This window comes from Physeter macrocephalus, chromosome 21, assembly GCF_002837175.3.
Source record: "Physeter macrocephalus isolate SW-GA chromosome 21, ASM283717v5, whole genome shotgun sequence".
Taxonomy (NCBI): domain Eukaryota; kingdom Metazoa; phylum Chordata; class Mammalia; order Artiodactyla; family Physeteridae; genus Physeter; species Physeter macrocephalus.
The window spans coordinates 8,638,127-8,660,340 of record NC_041234.1 but is presented as its reverse complement, the minus strand read 5'-3'; the positions used below and the strand labels follow the sequence as shown (position 1 = coordinate 8,660,340).

Sequence of the window (22,214 nt, the reverse complement as noted above, 5' to 3'; positions counted from 1 at the left end):
TTACTCTGCTACAACCACGCAGGCCTGCTCCTCTCTCTCCCCAGGCCTCTGCACTTACGGGTTCCTCAAGTTGAAATACTCTCTCCTCGGCTCTGAATGTGCCTCAAATCTCAGCCCAATGGCCATTTCCTCAGACAGGCCTTCCCTGGCCATGCCCCAACTAACTGCCTTTATACCATTCATTAACTTACCTTATTTATTGCCTATCTCTCCCACCCTACTAGAACGTTAGCTCCACTAGAACAGGGAATTTGCCCAGCTTGTTCACCCCATCTTAGTGCCTGGCACAGGGCAGGTGTTCAAATTGCTGAAGGAACAAATTAAAGACTGATTCCACTTTAAGTAAAGTGCATTCCAATACGTTCAGATACATCGACGGTGAACTGTAATACAAGCACACACTGCAAAACCACATATAACTGGTTTTCGGGATAAGCGCCAGTAAGGACTATTCACACAACTCCTCTCCATCCGGGCGGCTCACGCACTTTACAGTGAATGAGTGTTGCTCTCTTACTTTGTACGTACACGAGGGCAGAGCCTGTTCCAATTACAATCACTAAAACACTTCAGGGAAAGGCGCTATTCCATATTAAAGACATCCAATTACCGTATGTAACTGTATGATTACCTGGTTGGCTGTACGGATCTTCATAAGCATCCACCCAATAAAACTGAAATACTTGCTCCTCATCTGGCCCTTTTACCAGTGGGAGGTGACTGGAATCCACTTGAACTTCCAGGGCTGAGAAACTGCTGTCATCTTCCTGATCAATGTCCCAACAAGAGACATCTGGGAGAAAACTTGCTCTGCAAAAATCACATTTTCAAAATCCTTTCCAAATTCGACTGGATAACTGTAGCACTACTTGCCAGAAAAGTCATAAAATGCTCTTACGAGTAGGATATGGTCCCTTTCCCAGGATCTGCCTCATGCTTTGTCCCCTCTGCTGGCTCCCTCTCTTGGTCGGAGGTCTTGGCACCCACAGGCTCCACGTCTACCTCCTCCGTTTCCATGGGCTCATCAAAGTCGCCATCTTCAAAATCCATTGCCCCTGACTCCTCCTTGTCAACTGTAGACAATGCCGGCACCGGCTCTCCTGAGGGCAGCATCACACATTCCCATCATATGCCGCTGCCAGGGAGCACAAAAGCTTCCCCTACGCTGCAATGGCAGCCTACCCCTTGCCCACATGCTATTTGCATTTCTCTTCAATCTCCAAATTGGATGTTTTTAACTTTTCCTGCTATGAATTCAAACCTTTCATGCTAAAACTGGCTATTGCAAGCCCTTCAAATTCCCCCCACTTCCTCCTTCACGGGGCCTCCATCTTTTGACAGCACTTTGCAACTGCTTCACACCCTTGCAATTCTGCTTGACAGCAGACTTACCAGCAAATCCAGCACATTTAAGAGGAGCAGGGGTTAACGAAGGCTCCTTCCTTGAGACCGGGGAAGCGGTTTTTCCTGAAGGAGCTGCCTGTCAATGTTTTTAAATGTTTAGTCAGTTAGACCTGCATACTAAAAATACGCATCTGTCCTACCCTGACCAGAGATAATGACAGTTCCCACTTATAAAATGATTTTCTGTTTTATTAATGTAACATCTTCAATTATTTTACTGTTACATAGGTTTACAAAAAGAAAACACTTGTTTCCAGAAGGGAAATTATTGCATTTAGCACAGCTGTAATACCTATAATAAACACATACTAGTTACTACAAAATTTACTATGAAAAAAACAGGCACATGCTATTTTTGAAATACATGAAACTATATAATATGAAACAGGAGTCCCAATTTAAAACAAAAGCAAGAACAAATTCAAAGGCATTTTGCTCACCCAGAAAAGCAACAAAATAAGTTTTAAGCCATAATATAAATCAAGATTGAAGGTATTTCCACACACTATACCTTGGGGGTGTGTACAGAGAAAGGATTCAGTGAAGCTCCACTGGATCCTTTCTTCTTTGGTATTATTACAGGTGGTGGAGTTATTTGAGGTGTCTAAAAGGAGGGGAAAGACAGACATTCACTGCCATGCTTGGTTTACCACAAGACACAAAAAGTACGTTTCTTCCCCCAGTGAAGCCCAATGAGCAAAGCACTTTTTTCCTTCCCTGCTCCCCCCACAGATCTATGTTCATGCAGTGAGGTTACTATAGCAACAATACCACAGACTCACTAGAAAACCAGAATAGATATTGAATCCACCCCTCATCAATTTTTTCTCTTTAAAGCTCAACATACTTCTCCCTTACCCTTCCAGAATATTACACTTAAAAACTGTCCAGCTCGAACTACACAGTGTAGGTGTAACTCATTTTAATCAAGGGTCACTTAGAAAGAGGCACATCTCTAAATGAGAGCTTAGTCTTGCTGTGAAACAGCCCAGCTGCAAATTCCAGTACAGATGAACCTGTCTGAGTTCTATCAGGGACAGCTCACTGACTCTTCCCTCAACCACACTCGGAATTCAAGACGAGGGCCTCACGCCTGATTGTGCAGACTGACAGGCTTCAATCCATTTCGGGAACATACACGGCAGCAACTGAGCGCGAGCACTGTGCCTTCCCAGAACTGACTCGTGTGGATTCTTACTACTTCAAACACGGCCCCACGCGGCCCAATCTACACAGTCACAGAGCCTAGAGTAGCTAGAAACTACTCACCTAAAACGGTGAAAAGAAACCAATTTGAAGGGCTTTGTTTTGGTTTGGGGGTTTGTTTGTTTTCTTTTGTTTTTTTTGGTGGTGGTGTTGTCACTGAATTTTCTGTTTTGCATTCTAGCAATAGTCTGTTTTGTAAAATTACTGAATTGTTTCTTCAGCCCATGTCTCCGGAATATTTGACAACTCCTGGAGATTCACTTACCTCAGTGTTCAAATCCTGTAGAATATCACCTAGCAGATCATCCTTGGACAAGTCAACAGCTTTCTGGAAATTATAAAGGCAGGGAGAATGAGAAAGCCCTGCCCTTCATATTTTCACCCGGACCCCATGTCAGTGGAAGGAAGAACCCAGCCAGTCAGTCCTTGCCTCTTCACCCCTAACTCTGAGGGCTCCTCTACCATTCACAGATCTTAACCACCAAGGGCCTAAACATAACTCCTACACCCCGAGCCCCCGCCCTCAATTTTCAGCTTCATTCCATAATCCTCCTGCTAACCACCAAAATAAACACACTCACTGTCAGTGCAGCTTTCTGGTTTAGTTTTCTCTTCTATCTCCAAGCCACAACCACTGAGGTGCCTCAATTCACCTAGAAATCTACATCCAACTTAGTGACTGAGATTGGGAAAACATTACTCAAATATTTGAGTTCTAACATATTGGGACTTCCCTGGCAGTCCAGTGGTTAGGACTCAGCACTTTCACTGCCGTGGGTCCGGGTTCGATCCCTGGTCAGGGAACAAAGATCCCACAAGCCACATGGCGCGGCCAAAAAAAATAAAAAATAAAAGCAACATTAAAAAAACATATTGACCACCTATTAACTGTATAATCAAACATTAAATATAATCAAAGATCAAAGACCAAGCTCATCTAGAACCAGGGGATTAGCCTAGCAGCCTTCATAAGATCATACGTTTAGAGCTATGGGGAATCTGACAGGAAAGGTGAACTATGAAGAAACAGGACTCTTTGCTTCACAAAGGAAAAGGCAAATATAAGAAAACCATGAGACTCACATCTGCGGTTCTCCTCCCAGCACTGGCAATGAACATTGACTTGATATTGTTCGGTTTTGTCACCACGGCCTTCTTGACATTCCTCTTGTCTTTGTTGCATGCTTTATCATTTTTTCCTGTTGGAAGAAATTTGTTTAGAAACATGCACCAGCAAAAATCAAAATGGAAAACCAAAAGCCCAGTCACCTGCCCTCTGTATATGAGACTGTGACAAGAAAAATGTTAAAAATTCAAAATACAGAACTATGAGACTTTATGCAAGGTACACAGGAAAGAATCTTTAAAATGAGCTGAATTCGGGACAACTTGACTAAATGTTACTACAGAAACTGATGAAATGCCAGTCAAATATCAGGATGAGTTAAGTGGGACTGTTTAATTGCTACTGTTAATGTAAATAAAAAGCTTTTTAAAAGGTGGGTGGGGTTTTTTTTCCCCATAGAAATAAAAAGATCAAGCTCATCTGGTACCAGGGGATTAGGCTTGCAGTCTTCATGAGATCATTTTAGTGTGATACTGACTCTGACAGTAAAACTGAACTACGAAAAAACAAGATCACCAGTCACAATACTGTAGCATCCTAGTTTCCATTTTATGAGGAACGCAGGTCCTAGCAACACTAAACAGCACAGAGACATTTGTTCCATAAAGAACAACTTGTGCCATGTTTTCTCTTCCGGGCATGTGGAAACCACCTGCAAACTCCTCTAGTACTGTCAATTTTACTCTCGCTTTCTGACTTATCCCAGAGCAGCCTCCACCTACAAAAGACCTAGAATGACTAGTTAACACAGTGTGGTAGTGGCAAATGAATACACAGACCAGATTAAACAGAATATGGAGTCTAGATAAAGACCAAATTACTTATGGAAATTTAGCATAAAACAAAGGTATCATCTCATATTACTGGGGAAAAGATGGACTTTTTAATAATTAGTGTTGGCTACCCATTTGTAAAGAAGTAAATCAGTATAAACACCAAGCAGATCACAGGTCAAAATTTTTAAAATGAAATTATACAAGTACTTTAATAAAAAAGGCAAATTCCTTGTAACCTGGGTGTGGGGAAAGTCTTTCTATCTATGATTCAAAATCCATCTGCAAGAAAAAAAAGGATCGATAGATGCAATTATATCAGAAACAGGTTTAAAGACAAAACAGAAGAAAATTTCTGCAATATGTTTTGCAGAGAAAAAACCAATTTCACTGATATTTAAAAAAAAGGCCAGTGGAATTCCCCGGCAGTCCATTGGTTAGGACTCCACGCTTCCACTGCAGGAACCAGGTTCGATCCCCTGGTCAGGGAACTAAGATCCCACAAACAGCGTGATATGGCCAGAAAAAAAAAAAAAGGCCAAAAACCCAAAGGGAATGTGGGCAATATATACTAACATATGGTTCACATTAAAAAAATATATAGGGCTTCTCTGGTGGCGCAGTGGTTAAGAATCTGCCTGATAATGCAGGGGATTCGGGTTTGAGCCCTGGTCCAGGAAGATCCCACATGCCGCGGAGCAACTAAGCCCGTGCACCACAACTACTGAGCCTGTGCTCTAGAGCCCGCGTGCCACAACTACTGAAGCCTGCACGCCTAGAGCCCGTGCTACACAAAAACCCACAAACAGCGTGATATGGCCAGAAAAAAAAAAAAAGGCCAAAAACCCAAAGGGAATGTGGGCAATATATACTAACATATGGTTCACATTAAAAAAATATATAGGGCTTCTCTGGTGGCGCAGTGGTTAAGAATCTGCCTGATAATGCAGGGGATTCGGGTTTGAGCCCTGGTCCAGGAAGATCCCACATGCCGCGGAGCAACTAAGCCCGTGCACCACAACTACTGAGCCTGTGCTCTAGAGCCCGCGTGCCACAACTACTGAAGCCTGCACGCCTAGAGCCCGTGCTACACAAAAAGAGAAGCCACCACAATGAGAAGCCCACGCACTGCAATGAAGAGCAGCCCCCACTCGCTGCGACCAGAGAAAAGCCCACATGCAGCAATGAAGACCCAACGCAGCCAAAAAATAAAATATATAAACAGCTATTAAGTTTTATGAAAAGATACCCAACTTCATGAGTAAAAGAAATGCAGATGAAAACCAAACCAAGATGTCATTTCTTGCATATGAGAGTGGCAAAAATTCGAAAGCTTGACAACACATTCTCACCACATTCTGTTGGTGAGGCCATGGTGTCCAAATGGACACTCATATGTTGTTCTTGGGAGTGTAAAATGGGACAACTCCAATGGAGAAGAATTTGGCAATATCTCATGAAACTTCATGTGCATGTACGCTCTGAGCCAGCAATCCCACCTCTAGGAATTTTCCCTGAGGAAAATACCATATGCACAGTTATTCAATGTGGTATTATCTGCAAGAGCTAATTACTAAAAATCTAAATGTTCATTCAAGAAAACCACATGAATAAACCCTGGTATATCCATACAGTGGAATACTATGCAGCTATATAGAAATGAGCAAGAAAGAAAGAAAGCCCTCTATGTGCTGATATGCAGTGATTTTCAGGATATCTTTTTTTTTTTTAACATTTCAGAATTTTAATTTTTTTCTGCATTATCAATACAGCTTTATTTCTTTTTTGTTTTCCTTTTTTAATTGAAGTATAGTTGATTTAGGATATCTTCTTAAGTGAAAAAATGCCAAGTACAAAGGTATCTATAGAAAATATCCTTTGTGTAAGAAAGAAAAGGAAATAAAAATACATACACATAATTCCATTCCTCGGCATATGCCCAAAAGAATTAAAAACAAGTGTTCAAACAAAAACTGGTACACAAAAGTTCATAGCAGCACTGGTCACAATAACCAAAAGATGGAAACAACCCAAATGCACTACAACTAATAAATGAATAAACAAAATGTGGTCTATCCTTGCAATCTAATAGTATTCAGTCCTAAAAAAGAATGAAGTACTGATTCATGCTACAACATGAACAAACCTTGAAAACACTATGCTAAATGAAACAGGTCAGACACAAATGTTCACATAATCAATCGCATGATTCCAACTGTATGAAATATTCAAAATAGGAAATCCAGAGACAGAAAGCGATTAGCAGTTGCCAGGGGCTGAAGGAAGGAAGACTGGGGAATGACTGCTTAACGGGTATGGGTTTCCATCTGGGGTGAAAGAATGTTCTGCAACTAGATAATGGTCATGGTTGCAAACACCGGTAATGCACTAAATGTCACAGATGATAAATTTTCTGTTATGTACTTTTCATGTGCCTAAGACTATAAAAAGATTTGTAGCACATTTGTGAAAAACATAAGACAGGGGAATTTAATTTTTTAAAGAGATCATTTGGAGCAGTTTGAAAAGAGAATATAGGCAATGGTCAAAATGTTTAGTAAACAAAATTCAGGTCCTAATAAAGAGTATCAAAAGAGAAGGTCAATAGAGGTTTGACTAGCAAGGAAGGCTTCACTAAGGGGCTTTAATCTCACCACTGTAGGTTAGAAGGAATTAGATAGGACAACAGGAAACAGAAAGAACAGGAGTCAACATTTGAGATGAAATTCTTCCACAATTTTAGGGCTTCTGTTTTGTTTTTGTTTTCTTTCTTTCCAGTTCGTTTTTTTTTTTTTTTTGGCCGCGCCACACAACACGCGGGATCTTAGATCTTAGTTCCCCGAGTAGGGATCGAACCCAGGCCCCCTGCAATGGAAGCGCAGAGTCTTAACAACTGGACCGCCACGAAGTCCCCAATTTGATTTGTTTTATTTGTTTTCCCACTGATTTTTCTTCATTGGGATTTAGTTGATGTTTTTCTGTCTCTGTTTGAAAACATGCCAGGGACTGGATCTATACCAAAAAGAGTTGACCTTTTACTCCCAGGCAAAACTCTACGATTTCTTCTAAGTGTTTAGGGTGCATTGCAGAATTCCATTTCCATTCTGAAGACCTTGGGACCTTACTGGGCTCCTTGGGAAGGACACTGAAACAGCAGCGACTTGTGGGTGTGAATGGTGACAAAGCATGGAATAGATTTCTAAGACTAGTTCTCCTTCAGAACATCAAGTCATTCTCTCCACTGACGTATTAGTGGGAAACGATAACATAATGATTACAGAAACAGAGATGGTTCATTTATTCAATAAATGCTGCACATTTTCTTTGCACTTGCTATTGTGATCAGCATTGAGATGAGCAGGACGTGGGTCCTTTCCTCGAGAACCTCCCTGTCCAGTCCAATCTCCTAATTTACAGCTGACAAAACTAATGTCCAGATAGGTGATGGGACTCATTCAAGATGATATAATTAACAACAACGCCAGAAACTAACACAAACCTCCTCACTTCAGGGAGGTGAAAAATCACATGGGCTCACTTCATCCTCTTCTTCATGGACTCTTTAAAAGTAGGAATAACACAATTAGCCACACTACTATCTAATGGTCGGTACCAGTGTGTAGCATTCCTACATGACACAGGTTGGCAGAAACCAGGAAGATGATCCACATAATTTAACTCATGAATGAATGAATAACAACCCACATGAAAAAAACATATACACCCTTAATTTTTTGTAAAAGGGAACACAAGAAGGATAATTAGAAAGTAATAAAAATGGTTACCTATGGAGATGGGGAGAAATGAAGTAGAAAGCATAGAGGTGAGAGTAAAAGTTATCTAGTCTATTTCTTGAATATCATTTTGATTTTTAAGCCATAAAAATGTTTTACAATAGTCAAAAACTAAAATTAAAACAAAAGGAAAAAAAAAGGATTTTTTTTTTTTTTTTTTTTTGTTTTGCAGGTTTCCCTTTTTTGTGGCCTCTCCCGTTGCGGAGCACAGGCTCCGGACGCGCAGGCTCAGCGGCCATAGCTCACGGGCCCAGCCACTCCGCGGCATGTGGGATCCTCCCAGACCGGGGCGCGAACCCGGTTCCCCTGCATCGGCAGGCAGACTCCCAACCACTGCGCCACCAGGGAAGCCCCATAAAAAAGGATATTTTTTAAAGCCTAAATTCAAACACAAGCAAAAACAAATGAACCTGTGTAGTAAACTGATACTACAGCACACAGAAAACAATTACTTCATATAGCTTCTAAACACAATACCATCACCATACACCCTCAGTAGGATATATGCCAAGAACAAATAAAACTGCAAAGAGGACTACCCTGGTGGTCCAGTAGTTAAAACTCCGTGATTCCACTGCAGGGGTCACGGGTTCAACCCCTGGTGGGGGAAGTTCCCCATACCGTGCAGTGCGGCCAAAAAAAAATTTTTAAAACAGCAAAGAAATTGTAAACTTTACTTAGAAGGGTTGTTGCTAGAGGTATGGGTTTAGTAATTCTAAAATTCCCAAAATTATTCTGAGTATATTTTAGAAGACAAGGGTTTTCACTGAGGGTGAAGCGAAATACAAATATAGATTGGGCAAATGAAGTACCCTGTGGTTTTACACTTGAATCGAATGTATCCGTATGAGTTCACAGCATACATGTATATATAATCTCCTAGCTCTGTTCACTGAAAGGGCCTAGAAACCATTACATCCCAGTAGCAATGAGCACATCCCTTCCCCAGATCTGCTACCATTCTCTACTAAAAGGAACCATGATTCTTGGAAGAAATGGTTGATTCCAGGTCTAGGACAGGAATCACCCAAGGAGAACCTGGAACATCTTGTTGGCCCAGAAAGCAAGGAAATGCTCAAAGACTGATGAGACCATGTCAAAAGGAAAGAAAAGCCACAGCTCAAAGGGTCTCCCACTGCCAAATTTGTGGCGATTTGCACAGCAAACAGAAAAAACGATGATAATGGATACTGAACTGTCACAGCACTTTTATTTAAATCCATGAGTTTGAAATGCTAATTTTAAAAAGGAGAGGAAAGAGAATTCCCTGGCAGTCCAGTGGTTAGGACTCGGCACTCTCACTGCTGGGCCGGGTTCAATCACTGGTTGGGGAACTAAGATCCCGCAAGCTGCACGGCATGACCAAAAAAAAAAAAAAAAAAAAAAAAACAAAAACGGGTAAGGATCATCAGTAGAGGCTGAAAGCACTGGGTAAAAGGGATACACACACTGTCTCAAATTATCACCCCTATTTCCATTAATTACAAAGGTGGAAAGGTAGCTTCACAAGGAAGAGATCTGACAAACATCATCTTAAACCAAGAGATCAAACTTCTTTTCACTAGTAATGGGACAAGCTGACCTTATGGGTCCCTGATATGAGTGGCAAGGACACAAGTTCATCTAAATTTTATTTCTGTCAAAATATTTAACCTGACTCTAAGCACAAAAAACACAATCAGGCAAATCCCAGGTTGTGGGACATTCAACAAAACAACCAGCCTGGTTTTTTGGTTTTTTTTTAATTTTATTTTTGGCCACACAACATGGCTTGCCAGGATCTTAGTTCCCCGACCAGAGATCGAACCCACACCCTCGGCAGTGAAAGCACAGAGTCCTAACCACTGGACCCCCAGGGAATTCCCTGGTCCCTTTAAAAATGTCAATGTCATGAAAGACATTGGGCCAGAGGGGGACGAAGGAGGGATGGTGCTGCTCTATACTAAATAAGACTAAAGAGACATGAAAAGCCAAGTGGACACTGCATTTTTAAAAACAGTTATAAAAGACATTATTGGGCTAACTGGGGAAATCTTAATATGGACAAAATCTTAGATAATATCCTGAGAATGGTACTGTGACTAAAAAGACAAGAACCCTTTTTCTTAGGATATCACCGCTGAAGCATGTCTACAACTTACTTTCAATAAATTCACCAAAAACAAAGTCTGCATGTATGTGTCTGGGAAAGGGGAAGAGGGACAAAGTAAACAAATGTTGTAAAATGTTAATAATCTACAAATTAAGATGCAGACTTTCTGAAAAGGGTAAGAGAGCACAGATTTTAGGCTTTGTGGCCACACACGTCTCTTAAGCTGTTGCATATTCTTCTTTGAATTTTTCTTTTTTTTACACACACTTTAAAAATGTAAAAGCCATTCTTAGCTTGAGGGCTATATAGTTAACAGGTATGATTTCCTTCTGGGGTAGTGAAATTGATTGTGGTGATGGCTGTACTACTGTAACTTACACTGAAAGCCACTGAAATGTTCACTTTAAATATGGGAATTGTATGGTATGCTAATTATGTCTCAATAAAGGTGTTCAAAAATAAACCGGCCGTAAGTGGGCCATAAACAAACTGGCCATAAGTGGGCCACAGAGCGCTGACCAGTGATCTACCACTTGGTGGTAATAATGAACTAAACCAAAAAAACAAACACTGAAGGGAATTTTCCCCTCTCATTTTACAGGAACTAAATCAGGCTTGTTCACTCAAAAAAAATTTTTTGCCAATGACTGTGTAGCTAAGAAAATATGACACATACATTCATATCATTTTAAATTTCAATTAAACAAAGCAAGTCGACAGAAGTTCTAAACCTTGTTATTGTACTGTACTTCTATCAAAGAGCTAAAATTCTAAGTATGTCACTTCAGTAGGAATGAAAAGACATCAATTCTTGCAGCCCTCAAAATTAGCAAGTCTAAAATGACCAAAGGACTAAAAGTTCGAAAATAAGTAAGACTAAACTCTTTGGATAAGAGAGATATGATACTTCATTTCCTCTTTGTTTACGCTTGTTGCGTTTAATTTTCTACATAACTACGCTTCTGTCAACATTAGAACATCTTCTATACTGAAAAACAATTGTGGTGGGTCCTTTTTCCTTAAAGAAACTGTGTCAAAGTACCAAGTCATCTGAAATTTTAGACAATTCTGTATATCTCAAAATGCAGATACCTTTCTCATGGGAATCAAGGGCATGATCTTCAAGGTCATCATCAAAAATCTCTCGGCCATCCTCCACATAGCCAATACCATCTGCAGGAACAAAATTTAATATCGGGATCAAATTTCTAAAATTGGCCAATAATATTTTAGCCATGACAAAAAGATTTTAAAAAACCCTTTTATACCCACTCAGAGGTTCTCCTGGCTCAGGCCATTTTTAAGTGCAGCAGAATCCTGTTCAACCAGAAGTCAGATGAAACACAGCACCCACACAGGTTTTCTGAGTCAAAACCAAAGGATATACAATTGACCCTTGAACAACCTGGGGGTTAATCCACACATAACTTACAGTCAGCCATCAGTATCCACAGTTCTTCCAAATCTGCGGATTCAACCAACCATGGACCATGCAGTACTGTAGTATTTACTACTGAAAAATATCCACATACAAGTGGACCCAGGCAGTTCAAACCCATATTGTTCAAGGATCAACTGTATACTATGCCTATCTAGGTGAACTAAGGTAATCATTTGGCCCATAGGATCAAAGTTTGCCACAATAGGATGCTTTACAGTACTTCTACTCTACCAGAAGAATAAAAAGTAAAAGAATCAAGATCCCCAGAAGTCGGGCTTCCCTGGTGGTGCAGTGGGGTTAAGAATCCGCCTGCCAATGCAGGAGACACGAGTTCGATCCCTGGTCTGGGAAGATCCCACATGCCGCAGAGCAACTAAGCCCGTGCGCCACAACTACTGAAGCTGGAAAGCTGGCAATATAGCTGAATTCAATTACAGAAGTAGGAACAAAAATATAGAAGCAGGCACAGTCTACACCCCCCTCCCTCTGCTCCACGGTCAGCACTCACACGCCCAAGAAGTCAAATCCCACAAACAGGAACCATCGAGCTTTCCACAAGGGCTGTAAGAACATGGGGACCAGCCTCTGCCCGGGGCCCCTGCTGAAGTTACTCTTCACGAGTACAGTCTCCTGTAATCCTCACAGCCATTCTGTGAGATAGTTTTCCTACGCCCCATCACATGGGGATAGCCCACAGGTTCCTTCCAATTCCTACAGTCATTTCCTGGAGGATTTATACTATAGCCTGAGGTATGTGCCTGGCTTCTCCCAAATGTCCCTCAATAAACTTCCTATTGTTCTGATTCCACACCCTCAAATCATGCATTTGAGGAAAACCCAAACCAAAGGTATGACCTTAAGTTAGCGCCTTACATCTGCCCAAGCAAAGCAGCAACTCCACCAAGTGAGAAGCTACGAAAAGCAAGTGATAACAGTGCCTGGCAGGCGGTTTCTTCCCACATACCATCATCCACGATCCAGTCGTCATCCTGGCGGGCCTGGACCAGCTTCGAGTACTGTTCCTCATCAACTTCTTCATAAACACTTGTGAAGTCCTCTACCTGCCATCATACAAGTTTGAGAAAGCTTCAAGTGGAGTGAAAGTGTTAAACAATTCTGATGAAAAAATTGTCAAATTCAAAGTGGAATGGCAGCCTGAAGGAGTAGCTGCAACCAAATCATGAGTTCTGACATTCAACACCACTGCAGGATTTTCCTTAAATAGACATCAATTAACTTAGTATTCCTTTTAGGTGGGTGTTAACATAAGATATTAAACGATTCCATTAGCATAATATACTTGTCACACCAGCAATTACTCATCTACTTCATAAAAAACAAACTGAATTATAGCCAATTCTTCATTAGCTGCTTTGGGGATTAGTCACTTGTAATTTTGAGACTGGTTTCTCCTGTACTTGGCAAACCTGTAAGACAAGCCACCTCCCTCTCCACTAGCTGATGGTGCTCCACAAATAGACAATAATCTTAATAACTGTTCAACCAACCAAATGTAATTCAAAAGGAAAATCTCCCCCATCCATCCCCCTCCAAAAATCAGCAAAACACACACTATATTCTACGGGTACACTAGAAATGGTTTTTGAGTGATCCCTATTTGTATTACCACTGATTCCCCACCATTTTCAGGTCTTAAAAAGTGAGGGCAAGTGCAGAGAGAATGGCAAGGCCTGCGATCACATGGGTTGCCCGACCGCCAGAAGGCCAGAACACCACAAACTACTGGCCTGAACAGAGCAGACCACCTCAGCACAGTTAAAGCAACAGACAGCATAGATGCACACCACTGCAGTGGGAAATTGGCAGGCTCCCATCTCCCAGATGAGAATTTGGTGGGCTGGTTAGCAAGAACTTAAAGATACCTCGTTAAAAACTCCCCTTTCTCTTTAGAGTTCTGCCTTTTCAAGGGGGGACTGGAGGAAATGACCAACTCCATCTGAAGAGCTAAGACTCTAGGAAAAAACGCCTGGACACAGAGCTTTGAGAGCCTGATGGGTGGAGTTGACTGGATTTCTGCCACACCTACCGGGCTTATAGTAATTACAGGATTAAGCTTAGTTTTTACCTCCGGTTTAATCTACTCGACAGGGATCACTGGCAAATACTGATTTGGCCTTTGATCGTGTGGTGACAGAAATTACCTGCCCGACCAAATTAAGTTGTTTTTTTTTTCCCCCGGTATGCTGGCCTCTCACTGCTGTGGCCTCTCCCGTTGCGGAGCACAGGCTCCAGACGCGCAGGCCCAGCGGCCACGGCTCACGGGCCCAGCCGCTCTGGCCCAGCGGCCACGGCTCACGGGCCCAGCCGCTCTGCGGCACGTGGGATCCTCCCGGACCAGGTCACAAACCCGCATTCCCTACATCGGCAGGTGGACTCCCAACCACTGTGCCACCAGGGAAGACCCCAAATTAAGTTTTTTGACAACCCAAACACAAACTAGTCTAATTAAAATGACTGTACTGACCAACTTTCTTTTTTTTTTTTTTATAAATTTAGAATTTGGTGGGCTGGTTAGCAAGAACTTAAAGATACCTCGTTAAAAACTCCCCTTTCTCTTTAGAGTTCTGCCTTTTCAAGGGGGGACTGGAGGAAATGACCAACTCCATCTGAAGAGCTAAGACTCTAGGAAAAAACGCCTGGACACAGAGCTTTGAGAGCCTGATGGGTGGAGTTGACTGGATTTCTGCCACACCTACCGGGCTTATAGTAATTACAGGATTAAGCTTAGTTTTTACCTCCGGTTTAATCTACTCGACAGGGATCACTGGCAAATACTGATTTGGCCTTTGATCGTGTGGTGACAGAAATTACCTGCCCGACCAAATTAAGTTGTTTTTTTTTTCCCCCGGTATGCTGGCCTCTCACTGCTGTGGCCTCTCCCGTTGCGGAGCACAGGCTCCAGACGCGCAGGCCCAGCGGCCACGGCTCACGGGCCCAGCCGCTCTGCGGCACGTGGGATCCTCCCGGACCAGGTCACAAACCCGCATTCCCTACATCGGCAGGTGGACTCCCAACCACTGTGCCACCAGGGAAGACCCCAAATTAAGTTTTTTGACAACCCAAACACAAACTAGTCTAATTAAAATGACTGTACTGACCAACTTTCTTTTTTTTTTTTTAATAAATTTTTATTTATTTATTTATTTATTTTTGGCTGTGTTGGGTCTTCGTTGCTGTGCAAAGGCTTTCTCTAGTTGCGGTGAGCGGGGGCCACTCTTCATTGTGGTGCACGGGCCTCTCACTATCACGGCCTCTCTAGGTGCGGAGCACAGGCTCCAGACGCGCAGGCTCAGTAGTTGTGGCTCACGGGCCTAGTTGCTCCGCGGCATGTGGGATCTTCCCAGACCAGGGCTCGAACCCGTGTCCCCTGCATCGGCAGGCAGATTCTCAACCACTGCGCCACCAGGGAAGCCCCTGACCAACTTTCTTTTTGAGGGGAGGGGGAACTGGCAAAGTCAGCTTTGTTGGCTTAAGTCTATTATGCATACTGTGTCTCTCGTTTAAGCATTTATATACTATCAAAAGACACCGAGGGCTTCCCTGGTGGCACAGTGGTTGAGAGTCCGCCTGCCGATGCAGGGGACACGGGTTCGTGCCCCCGTCCGGGAAGATCCCACATGCCGCGGAGCGGCTGGGCCTGTGAGCCATGGCTGCTGAGCCTGTGTGTCCGGAGCCTGTGCTCCGCAACGGGAGAGGCCACAACAGTGAGAGGCCCGCGTACAAAAAAAAAAAAAAAAAAAAAAAGACACCGGAAAACTATTTTAAATATTCATTTTCAGTTAAAAAGTCATTTTGACTCAATCTCTAAAAACACTGCTACTGCTCAGCTTGAACTCTTAAAGCCATGCCATTAACATCAGTGATTAATGGGAAATCAGTCACAATGTGTCAACATCTGAAATGCCCCACAGAACTCCTTTATAGAAGTACCTACATTAAAAATGCTTTACTCTTGCTTTACTGTAATCCTTTTAGCAACCCTTTATGATCTGGTTGACTCCCTTAACTTGAATGAATGGTGCCAAATGACAAAAATCCTCTTCTACTTGCTTACTAGCCCAATACAGAATAGGCCATGGCTAAACAGGCACATTCTGAAGCCAGGCTGCCTGGGTTCCAATCAAGGCTCTGCCACTGTGACCTCAGATACCTCCCTTGCGAAATGCTGTTAATCATAGTATCTAACTTTATACGGCATTGGAAGGATTAAATAAATGAACATATTTGTAAAAGCACTTAGAACAGTGTTAGCTGAAAAACTGCATTGGTTGCTATTGTTGTTGTTGTTATTATTATTTTCTCATATTAATCACTTTCCAGCCCTGAGGCAGTTAAGATCCTCAGGGAGTGCCCTCAATGTGAAGCTAGACAATGTTGTGCAGATGGTAGCCACTCTGCTTTTCTACCTGCAGGGCATCGACAGTGGGTACAGGAAAAGAGCCAAAAGGGCATCACATTCAATCCTACACGCAGGACACAGCAGAGGGAAGGTCCAAGTCCCTACCACGCTCCCCTTGCATATGAGATTAGGAACAACAATTCTCTCCAAGGAGCAGCAGTGCTCGGCTAGACTGCTCAATACCTTATGAGTAAAGTAAAAGCATCTCTAAGTTCCCTCAGCGAAGCTATGGAACTTGGCAGAGATGCAGTGTGCTTACTAATTTTAAAAGCATCTGTAAGGTGCCTCATAGGAACTTTAAGAGTTGAGTAGTGTCCCATAACCTGTAAATCTACCTCATGCCCATATGTTTGATATTAAGAAATTTCTATTATAAGAAGCTTGAAATATATGCATATTTCTAATCAGTGACAAAGGTCATGACCTGAGATTATCTACAGGCTATGAATTAGGTGAAGCACAGGAGAAAAAGCCCAGAAAAATGGTTACTTACTTCATATTTATACTTCTCACCAGCTTTAGCCCTTTTCAGTCTTTCCAGAGCTTCCTGTCGCCCTTTCTTTGATTTCTTCTCTCTCCGGGATCGAGAAGCTACAAAACTCCCTGAATCTGACACAGCTGAAAAGAAGCCAAATTTACATGAAATGTACAAAATTGTCAGCCATCTTCCCTCAAAAACAAAGCAACAGTTTTTAGCCAATAGTAATATACAAGTTTAATGTTATACAAATGGATACTTTTTATAATGGAAATAATTCACAAGCTCATGGCTGAATCTGCAGCTCCTGTGGCTCTTCAGAAATTTCCAACTGAAGCAACTGTTATTTTTTTCCTCCAAAAAGAGAAAAATTCCAAATTCAACTGATATCCCCTGGAGACACTAAAGGGAGATCAGCCGTTAGTCCACAACCTTTCCCAGGGAAATGGCAGGCCGTTAAGTGGTTATAAAAGGGACAATTCACTTTGTATTCTCTTAATCAACATTTGAAAGGCTTTGAGGAGCACCTGCTCTTTGCAAAGTACCAGGCGCTGGGAGAGACACAAAGATAAAAAAGACAGGGCCCACAGACACAGAATTTACAGTCTGACCTGGGAGATACCTGGCAGACCTCAGAGATACTGAGGGGTCAGTTCCAGACCAAGACCCATAAAGTGAATATCACAATAAAGTTAGTCACACGAATTTTTTTTTTTTTGGTTTCCCAGGGCATATAAGGGTTATGTTTACACTATACTGTAGTCTATTAAGTATGCAAAAGCATCATGTCTTTAAAAATACTTTACTGGTAAAAACGCTAACCATCATCTGAGCCTTCAGTGAGTTGCAGTAACATCCAAGATCCCTGATTACAGATCACCATAACAAATATAATAATGAAAAATTTGAAAAGTGAGAATTACCAAAATAATGTTAACACAGGGACATGAAGTAATAAGCAAAGGCTGTTGGGAAAATGGCACCAACAGACTTGCCCGATGCAGGGATGTCACAATCTTCAATTTGTTTAAAAAAAAAAAAAAAAAAAAAAAGCAGTATCTGTGAAGCACAATAAAGGGAGATATGCCTGTAAGTAGCAACTAACTCTAAAATAATTTTTAGAAGTAACACATGCCCTAACAGGTACAGATAAAGTGTCTGGAATTCCAAATGAAGGATAAATTGGGGGTTGGGAGAATTTAACAAAGGTGGCTCTGAGGAGATTCTTGATTCCACCACTGATTTCCAGGCCTCATGCAGTTGGTTATGACATTAGAGGATGAGGTGAAAGATTACAAAGATTAAAATGTGTTTCGTGGAAAATTACTGAAGTACCAGAGAGCCCCAGTGGTCAGCCATTCAACTTCTGAATTACTCACACTTTGGGTCATCATAAACGGACCACCTCACACACGTACTGAAAAGATTTCATCCATAGAATGAAGACTTTCATATGCCAGCTGATGAATACCCAAGCCAAGCAAGACAGTGCCGCCTGCCAGCGATGAGTTGAGGCTCAGCACGACTGCCACCTATGTCTGTGAAATTGAGTACTGTATTGTATTTGGCGCTAATTATTTTATAAAAAGTAGTAAGCACAGAAAAGGAGAAGTATTGATAACAGGCATCCTAAAAGCTCCAACCCCCCTGGAACATTCATAACAACATTCAGCTGTTTGATATAGAAGATGCAATTTACAGAACATGTACCAAGTGCTGGCAATAAACTGTTGAAAACTGTATCTTAAAGGTGAGGCATAATTAGAGATTTTTTTTTCTAGCTTTCTGGAAATGGAATCTCTCTTTATAACATCTCAGCCTATTGTTTGACTTTCACATTTGACTTTTAAATCCATTTTCAGAAAGGCATTAAGGAATGCAGGTACTTAATGATGACAGCCACAAAATCTTGGGTGTCACTCAAATGATTTCAAAAAATCGTGAGCAGGCCTACACGAAAAGGTTTTGGAGATTATGGAACATGACCACTGAGAGTGAAAAGGTGCCCTCAGTGTATTCCCTTCAAGACTCCCTTGACTCCTTTGTCAGATTATCCTGACAAAATCCATAGGTTTTCAAAAAGACATATTCCACAGGCAACGATGTGCCACTCTAAGGGTTTGGGGTACAATTACAAATAGGACAGAGTTGCCGGTCCTCAAGGGGCTCCCAGTCAAGGAAAGCAAAAAGACCTGAGGCTCCCACCATCATATAAAGATGGTGCCATATTAGAGGTAGGAAGCCAGTATTGAGGAAATGTAGAAAAGAGAGCCATTAATTTTGCCTGGGAAATCAGAGAAGGCTTCACAGGGGAGGTTTCCAACACAGAAAGAGTAGAATTTCACTATCAGAGTACAGGGTAACAAAGGGGCACAAGCAAAGGAAAAGGCATGAGCCAAATTACAAAGGAATGAAAACGCAAGGTGTATTCAGAAACCGAGAGGAAGTCAATGTGGAAGGTAAGCTGGACATGAGAGCGTAGAGTGAGTGGGAGAACAGGAGATTAGGAGGAAGCGGCACAGCCAGGCTCTGCCACTTACTGGGTGACATGAGACAACCAGTTAACCTCTCTGAGCTACAGTGGCCAGGTGTCTTGTTGTTTTTTAAGCTGCCCAGCATCAGGATCTGTGAAGTCCCCCCTCCCTTATGCCCTTACAGCTAGGGCATGGGCATATAAAACAGGCCCTCCAATTATGAACACCTGCTCAGACTTTAAATCAGAAGCTAGTCTGACAAGGAAAGGGGGACGGCTAATGGAAGATTCTAGAAGTAGCAACAGCTACAGGAGGATTGAGTACCTGGAACAACAGTGCCAGCAATGTCCCAAGGTACTTGAAGGCTCTAACTTCAAGTACTTGGCCATGGTTGGCAACAACCTCCTCAATGGACCAGTTTTGTGGCATGATTTTAACCACTGTTCCTAGCTAAGCTGCCCTCCGACTGGCTCTCCGGAGTTTGTGAACACCACAATATCCTTCAGATAAATTCCTTTTCGAGTCAAATCAACTAGAGTTGGTTCCTGTAGCCTACACCTAAGGACTCTAATGCAGAGCCTCAGGGTCCTCATATGTGAAATGGGGATAATCATGTCTGCTTCATAAAGCTGTTAAGGATTAAATGAAGATGCTTGGCTTACTTTGTACTCAGCAATACAGGAGCTCACTTAATGTGTGTGTGTGTGTGTGTGTGTGTGTGTGTGTGTGTGTGTGTGTGTGTGTGTGTGTGTACAGATGCAGGGTAGTCACACACACATATGCCAACACCCCACACTTAGCACTAACATGGTCTAGCTTCTAGAAAACAAAAATAAAGCAAAGCCGTTTTCTCAGGGAAGCCCCAATATAGCACTGCATATAATTACATGCTTACCATCTCAACTCCATAAAGAGAAAAACCATGTCCAGCTTACCTACCACTGTTAACACCAGAGCCTGATAGAATGCCTATACCTCGTAGGTACATAATGAATATTTGCTTAATGAACCACTGTACCTGCTTTTTTTAATCATTAAACTCTCCCCTATCCATTTCCATATACAGTAACAGCTAGTTATAGACCTTTCAACTTTTCACAGCCACCCCATCTTCTAATACTTAAGGAGAAAAAAGGCCTAAATTTTCCTTTATGGAATATGTCTCCAATGCTTCAAGTAGGTAAGTTAGCAAAAAAAAAAAAAAAAAAAAAAAGCATGAAAAAAATCCAGTTACCAAAGTTTAAATATTTGGTTCAAAATTACGACCTGGAGTACCCCCACCATCCCCCAAGGCAGACACACACAAGCCTGCAACAGTCTTTCAGGTAACAATCTTTCCAAGTCGGCTGGAAAGGAAAAATTCCAGTCACAAGTCCCCAGCCACTCATCAACACCATGACTTAAGAGGGATCTCAAGATTGCACGACGTCCTCCAAAGAGTGATTTCTTGATGTTCACGGAGAACGTAGTTTTTAGGGTGAAGAAAGGGCTTAGTGACATATCACTGATGGTAGGGCTGCAAAGACTGTTCACATACTCACATCCCACATCCCATTTGTAATTCAGGCTAGTCGGCTCTCCAAAACAAATTGTCTTAAAAAGCGAAAGGCTAGAAGAACAAATTGAAATCTGTGATTCACGACTAGGTGAATGCAAAGGAAACTGATTAGGAAGCAAGTTCTCATTATGATGTATTTGAGTGACAGGAGATGTGATGCTTGAGTTGAGAGAGTGAAGCACCTAATTTTAAGTTGGAAGTTCACTGAAGTGAAGTCACACTTTAGTTGCACACTGCTCAAAACTCAGAAATCAGACAAATCCATTTGCATTTTTGTATTCTATTTTTGGAAATAGAATATTACCACTGAAAACGGAGGAATATACAAGGCACCCGAAATGCTGAACTGATACTTTTTTTTTAGAAGCTTCACCTGAGATGACTAGATTGTGAACACTATTTCTGTGCGGCACTTGAAGAACTTTCCATAGAATTTGAAAAAAAAATTGTTAATGCATAAAGTAGAAATCCATTACCTACAAAGACAAAACGCGTTTGTATCTTCAGGTGATACACTTACAGCTTTCTTTCCTGCTTAGATGTGTAACAATCTTCCCATTAGTTTCTATCAAGGGAAGGGCGCACATCCCTTCCGTCCCAACCCCCAAGCGGACACCTGGGGCGGGAGCAATGAAATACTTTCGGCCAATACTGTGCCCCACCCGGGCCAGTCTCATGAAGATGTGCCCAGCACGTGGAATGAGATTCACGAAAAGAAATAAAAAGAAAGGCAGCCAAGTGAGGAGACCCGCAGTGATAGAGGTGAGGCAGCCTCCCAAACAAAAAGCCCCGCAGGGGGTTGCTCGGGTTTGCCAGGACCCAACAGCCCTGCGAAGAAGACCTATCCGAGGCCTCACAGGTTCCAGTCCTGGACGTCCGAGGTCCGCACCCAAAGAGACCCGCGGGTCAACCCGGGCGTGCGCCTCCCTAAGAAAAAAATAAAACAGAGCCCCCACCACCCGCAATCATGCCACAGTCTCCGCACTCCCAACTGGGGACCCCGCACGCGGGATCATCTCTCACCGCTCGCCCGCAGCTCGCAGTCACCGCCGTGCACGGGCGCCATGGTCCCGGAGTCTTCCGATTCCGCGCCAACCAGCCCGAAACTGGCGCGGAGGCCGACACAGGCGCCACCCAGAAAGCCAATCAGCAGCTCCGGAGGCTGCGGACTTCCGCCCGGAAGGCCACTGACGTGCCTCGCCGCGCCGCGCCGCGCAGCGCCCCGCCCCCGGCCTTCCCGCGGGCGCGCGTTTGGCGCCCCATGATGACCCCTTAGGGAAAACAGCGAGAGGCGGGGGAGGCCGTGGAGAGCAGAAAAAGAAAGCGGTCGGGCGCTGGAAAAGAGCCTCCTGGAGACTCGCTGCGCAGGCGCACCCATGCTAATGGGAAAAGATTTGGGCCCCTTGGAGTAGGAGCTTTCTGGTTCTGAGGGTTGATTTTCCGAGAAA

The 22,214-nt window shown here is 42.7% G+C and overlaps 1 protein-coding gene across 4 annotated transcripts in view; it reads right to left on the bottom strand.

Annotated features, from left to right (window-relative positions):
* Positions 1-21,863, bottom strand: part of POLA1 (DNA polymerase alpha 1, catalytic subunit) — a 299,996-nt gene extending 278,133 nt beyond the window's left edge. For all 4 annotated transcript variants that reach the window (XM_007107041.4, XM_007107040.4, XM_028482923.2 and 1 more), the window contains exons 1-10: positions 21,790-21,863; positions 16,750-16,874; positions 12,801-12,897; positions 11,488-11,568; positions 3,694-3,809; positions 2,876-2,938; positions 1,916-2,008; positions 1,393-1,480; positions 899-1,100; positions 632-810 (exon numbers count right to left, since the gene is read on the bottom strand). In XM_007107041.4, the coding sequence (XP_007107103.2) occupies positions 632-810; positions 899-1,100; positions 1,393-1,480; positions 1,916-2,008; positions 2,876-2,938; positions 3,694-3,809; positions 11,488-11,568; positions 12,801-12,897; positions 16,750-16,874; positions 21,790-21,832 (1,087 nt within the window). In that variant the 5' untranslated portion in view covers positions 21,833-21,863. The remainder of the gene's footprint in view (positions 1-631; positions 811-898; positions 1,101-1,392; positions 1,481-1,915; positions 2,009-2,875; positions 2,939-3,693; positions 3,810-11,487; positions 11,569-12,800; positions 12,898-16,749; positions 16,875-21,789) is intronic.
* Positions 21,864-22,214: the final 351 nt, after the last annotated feature.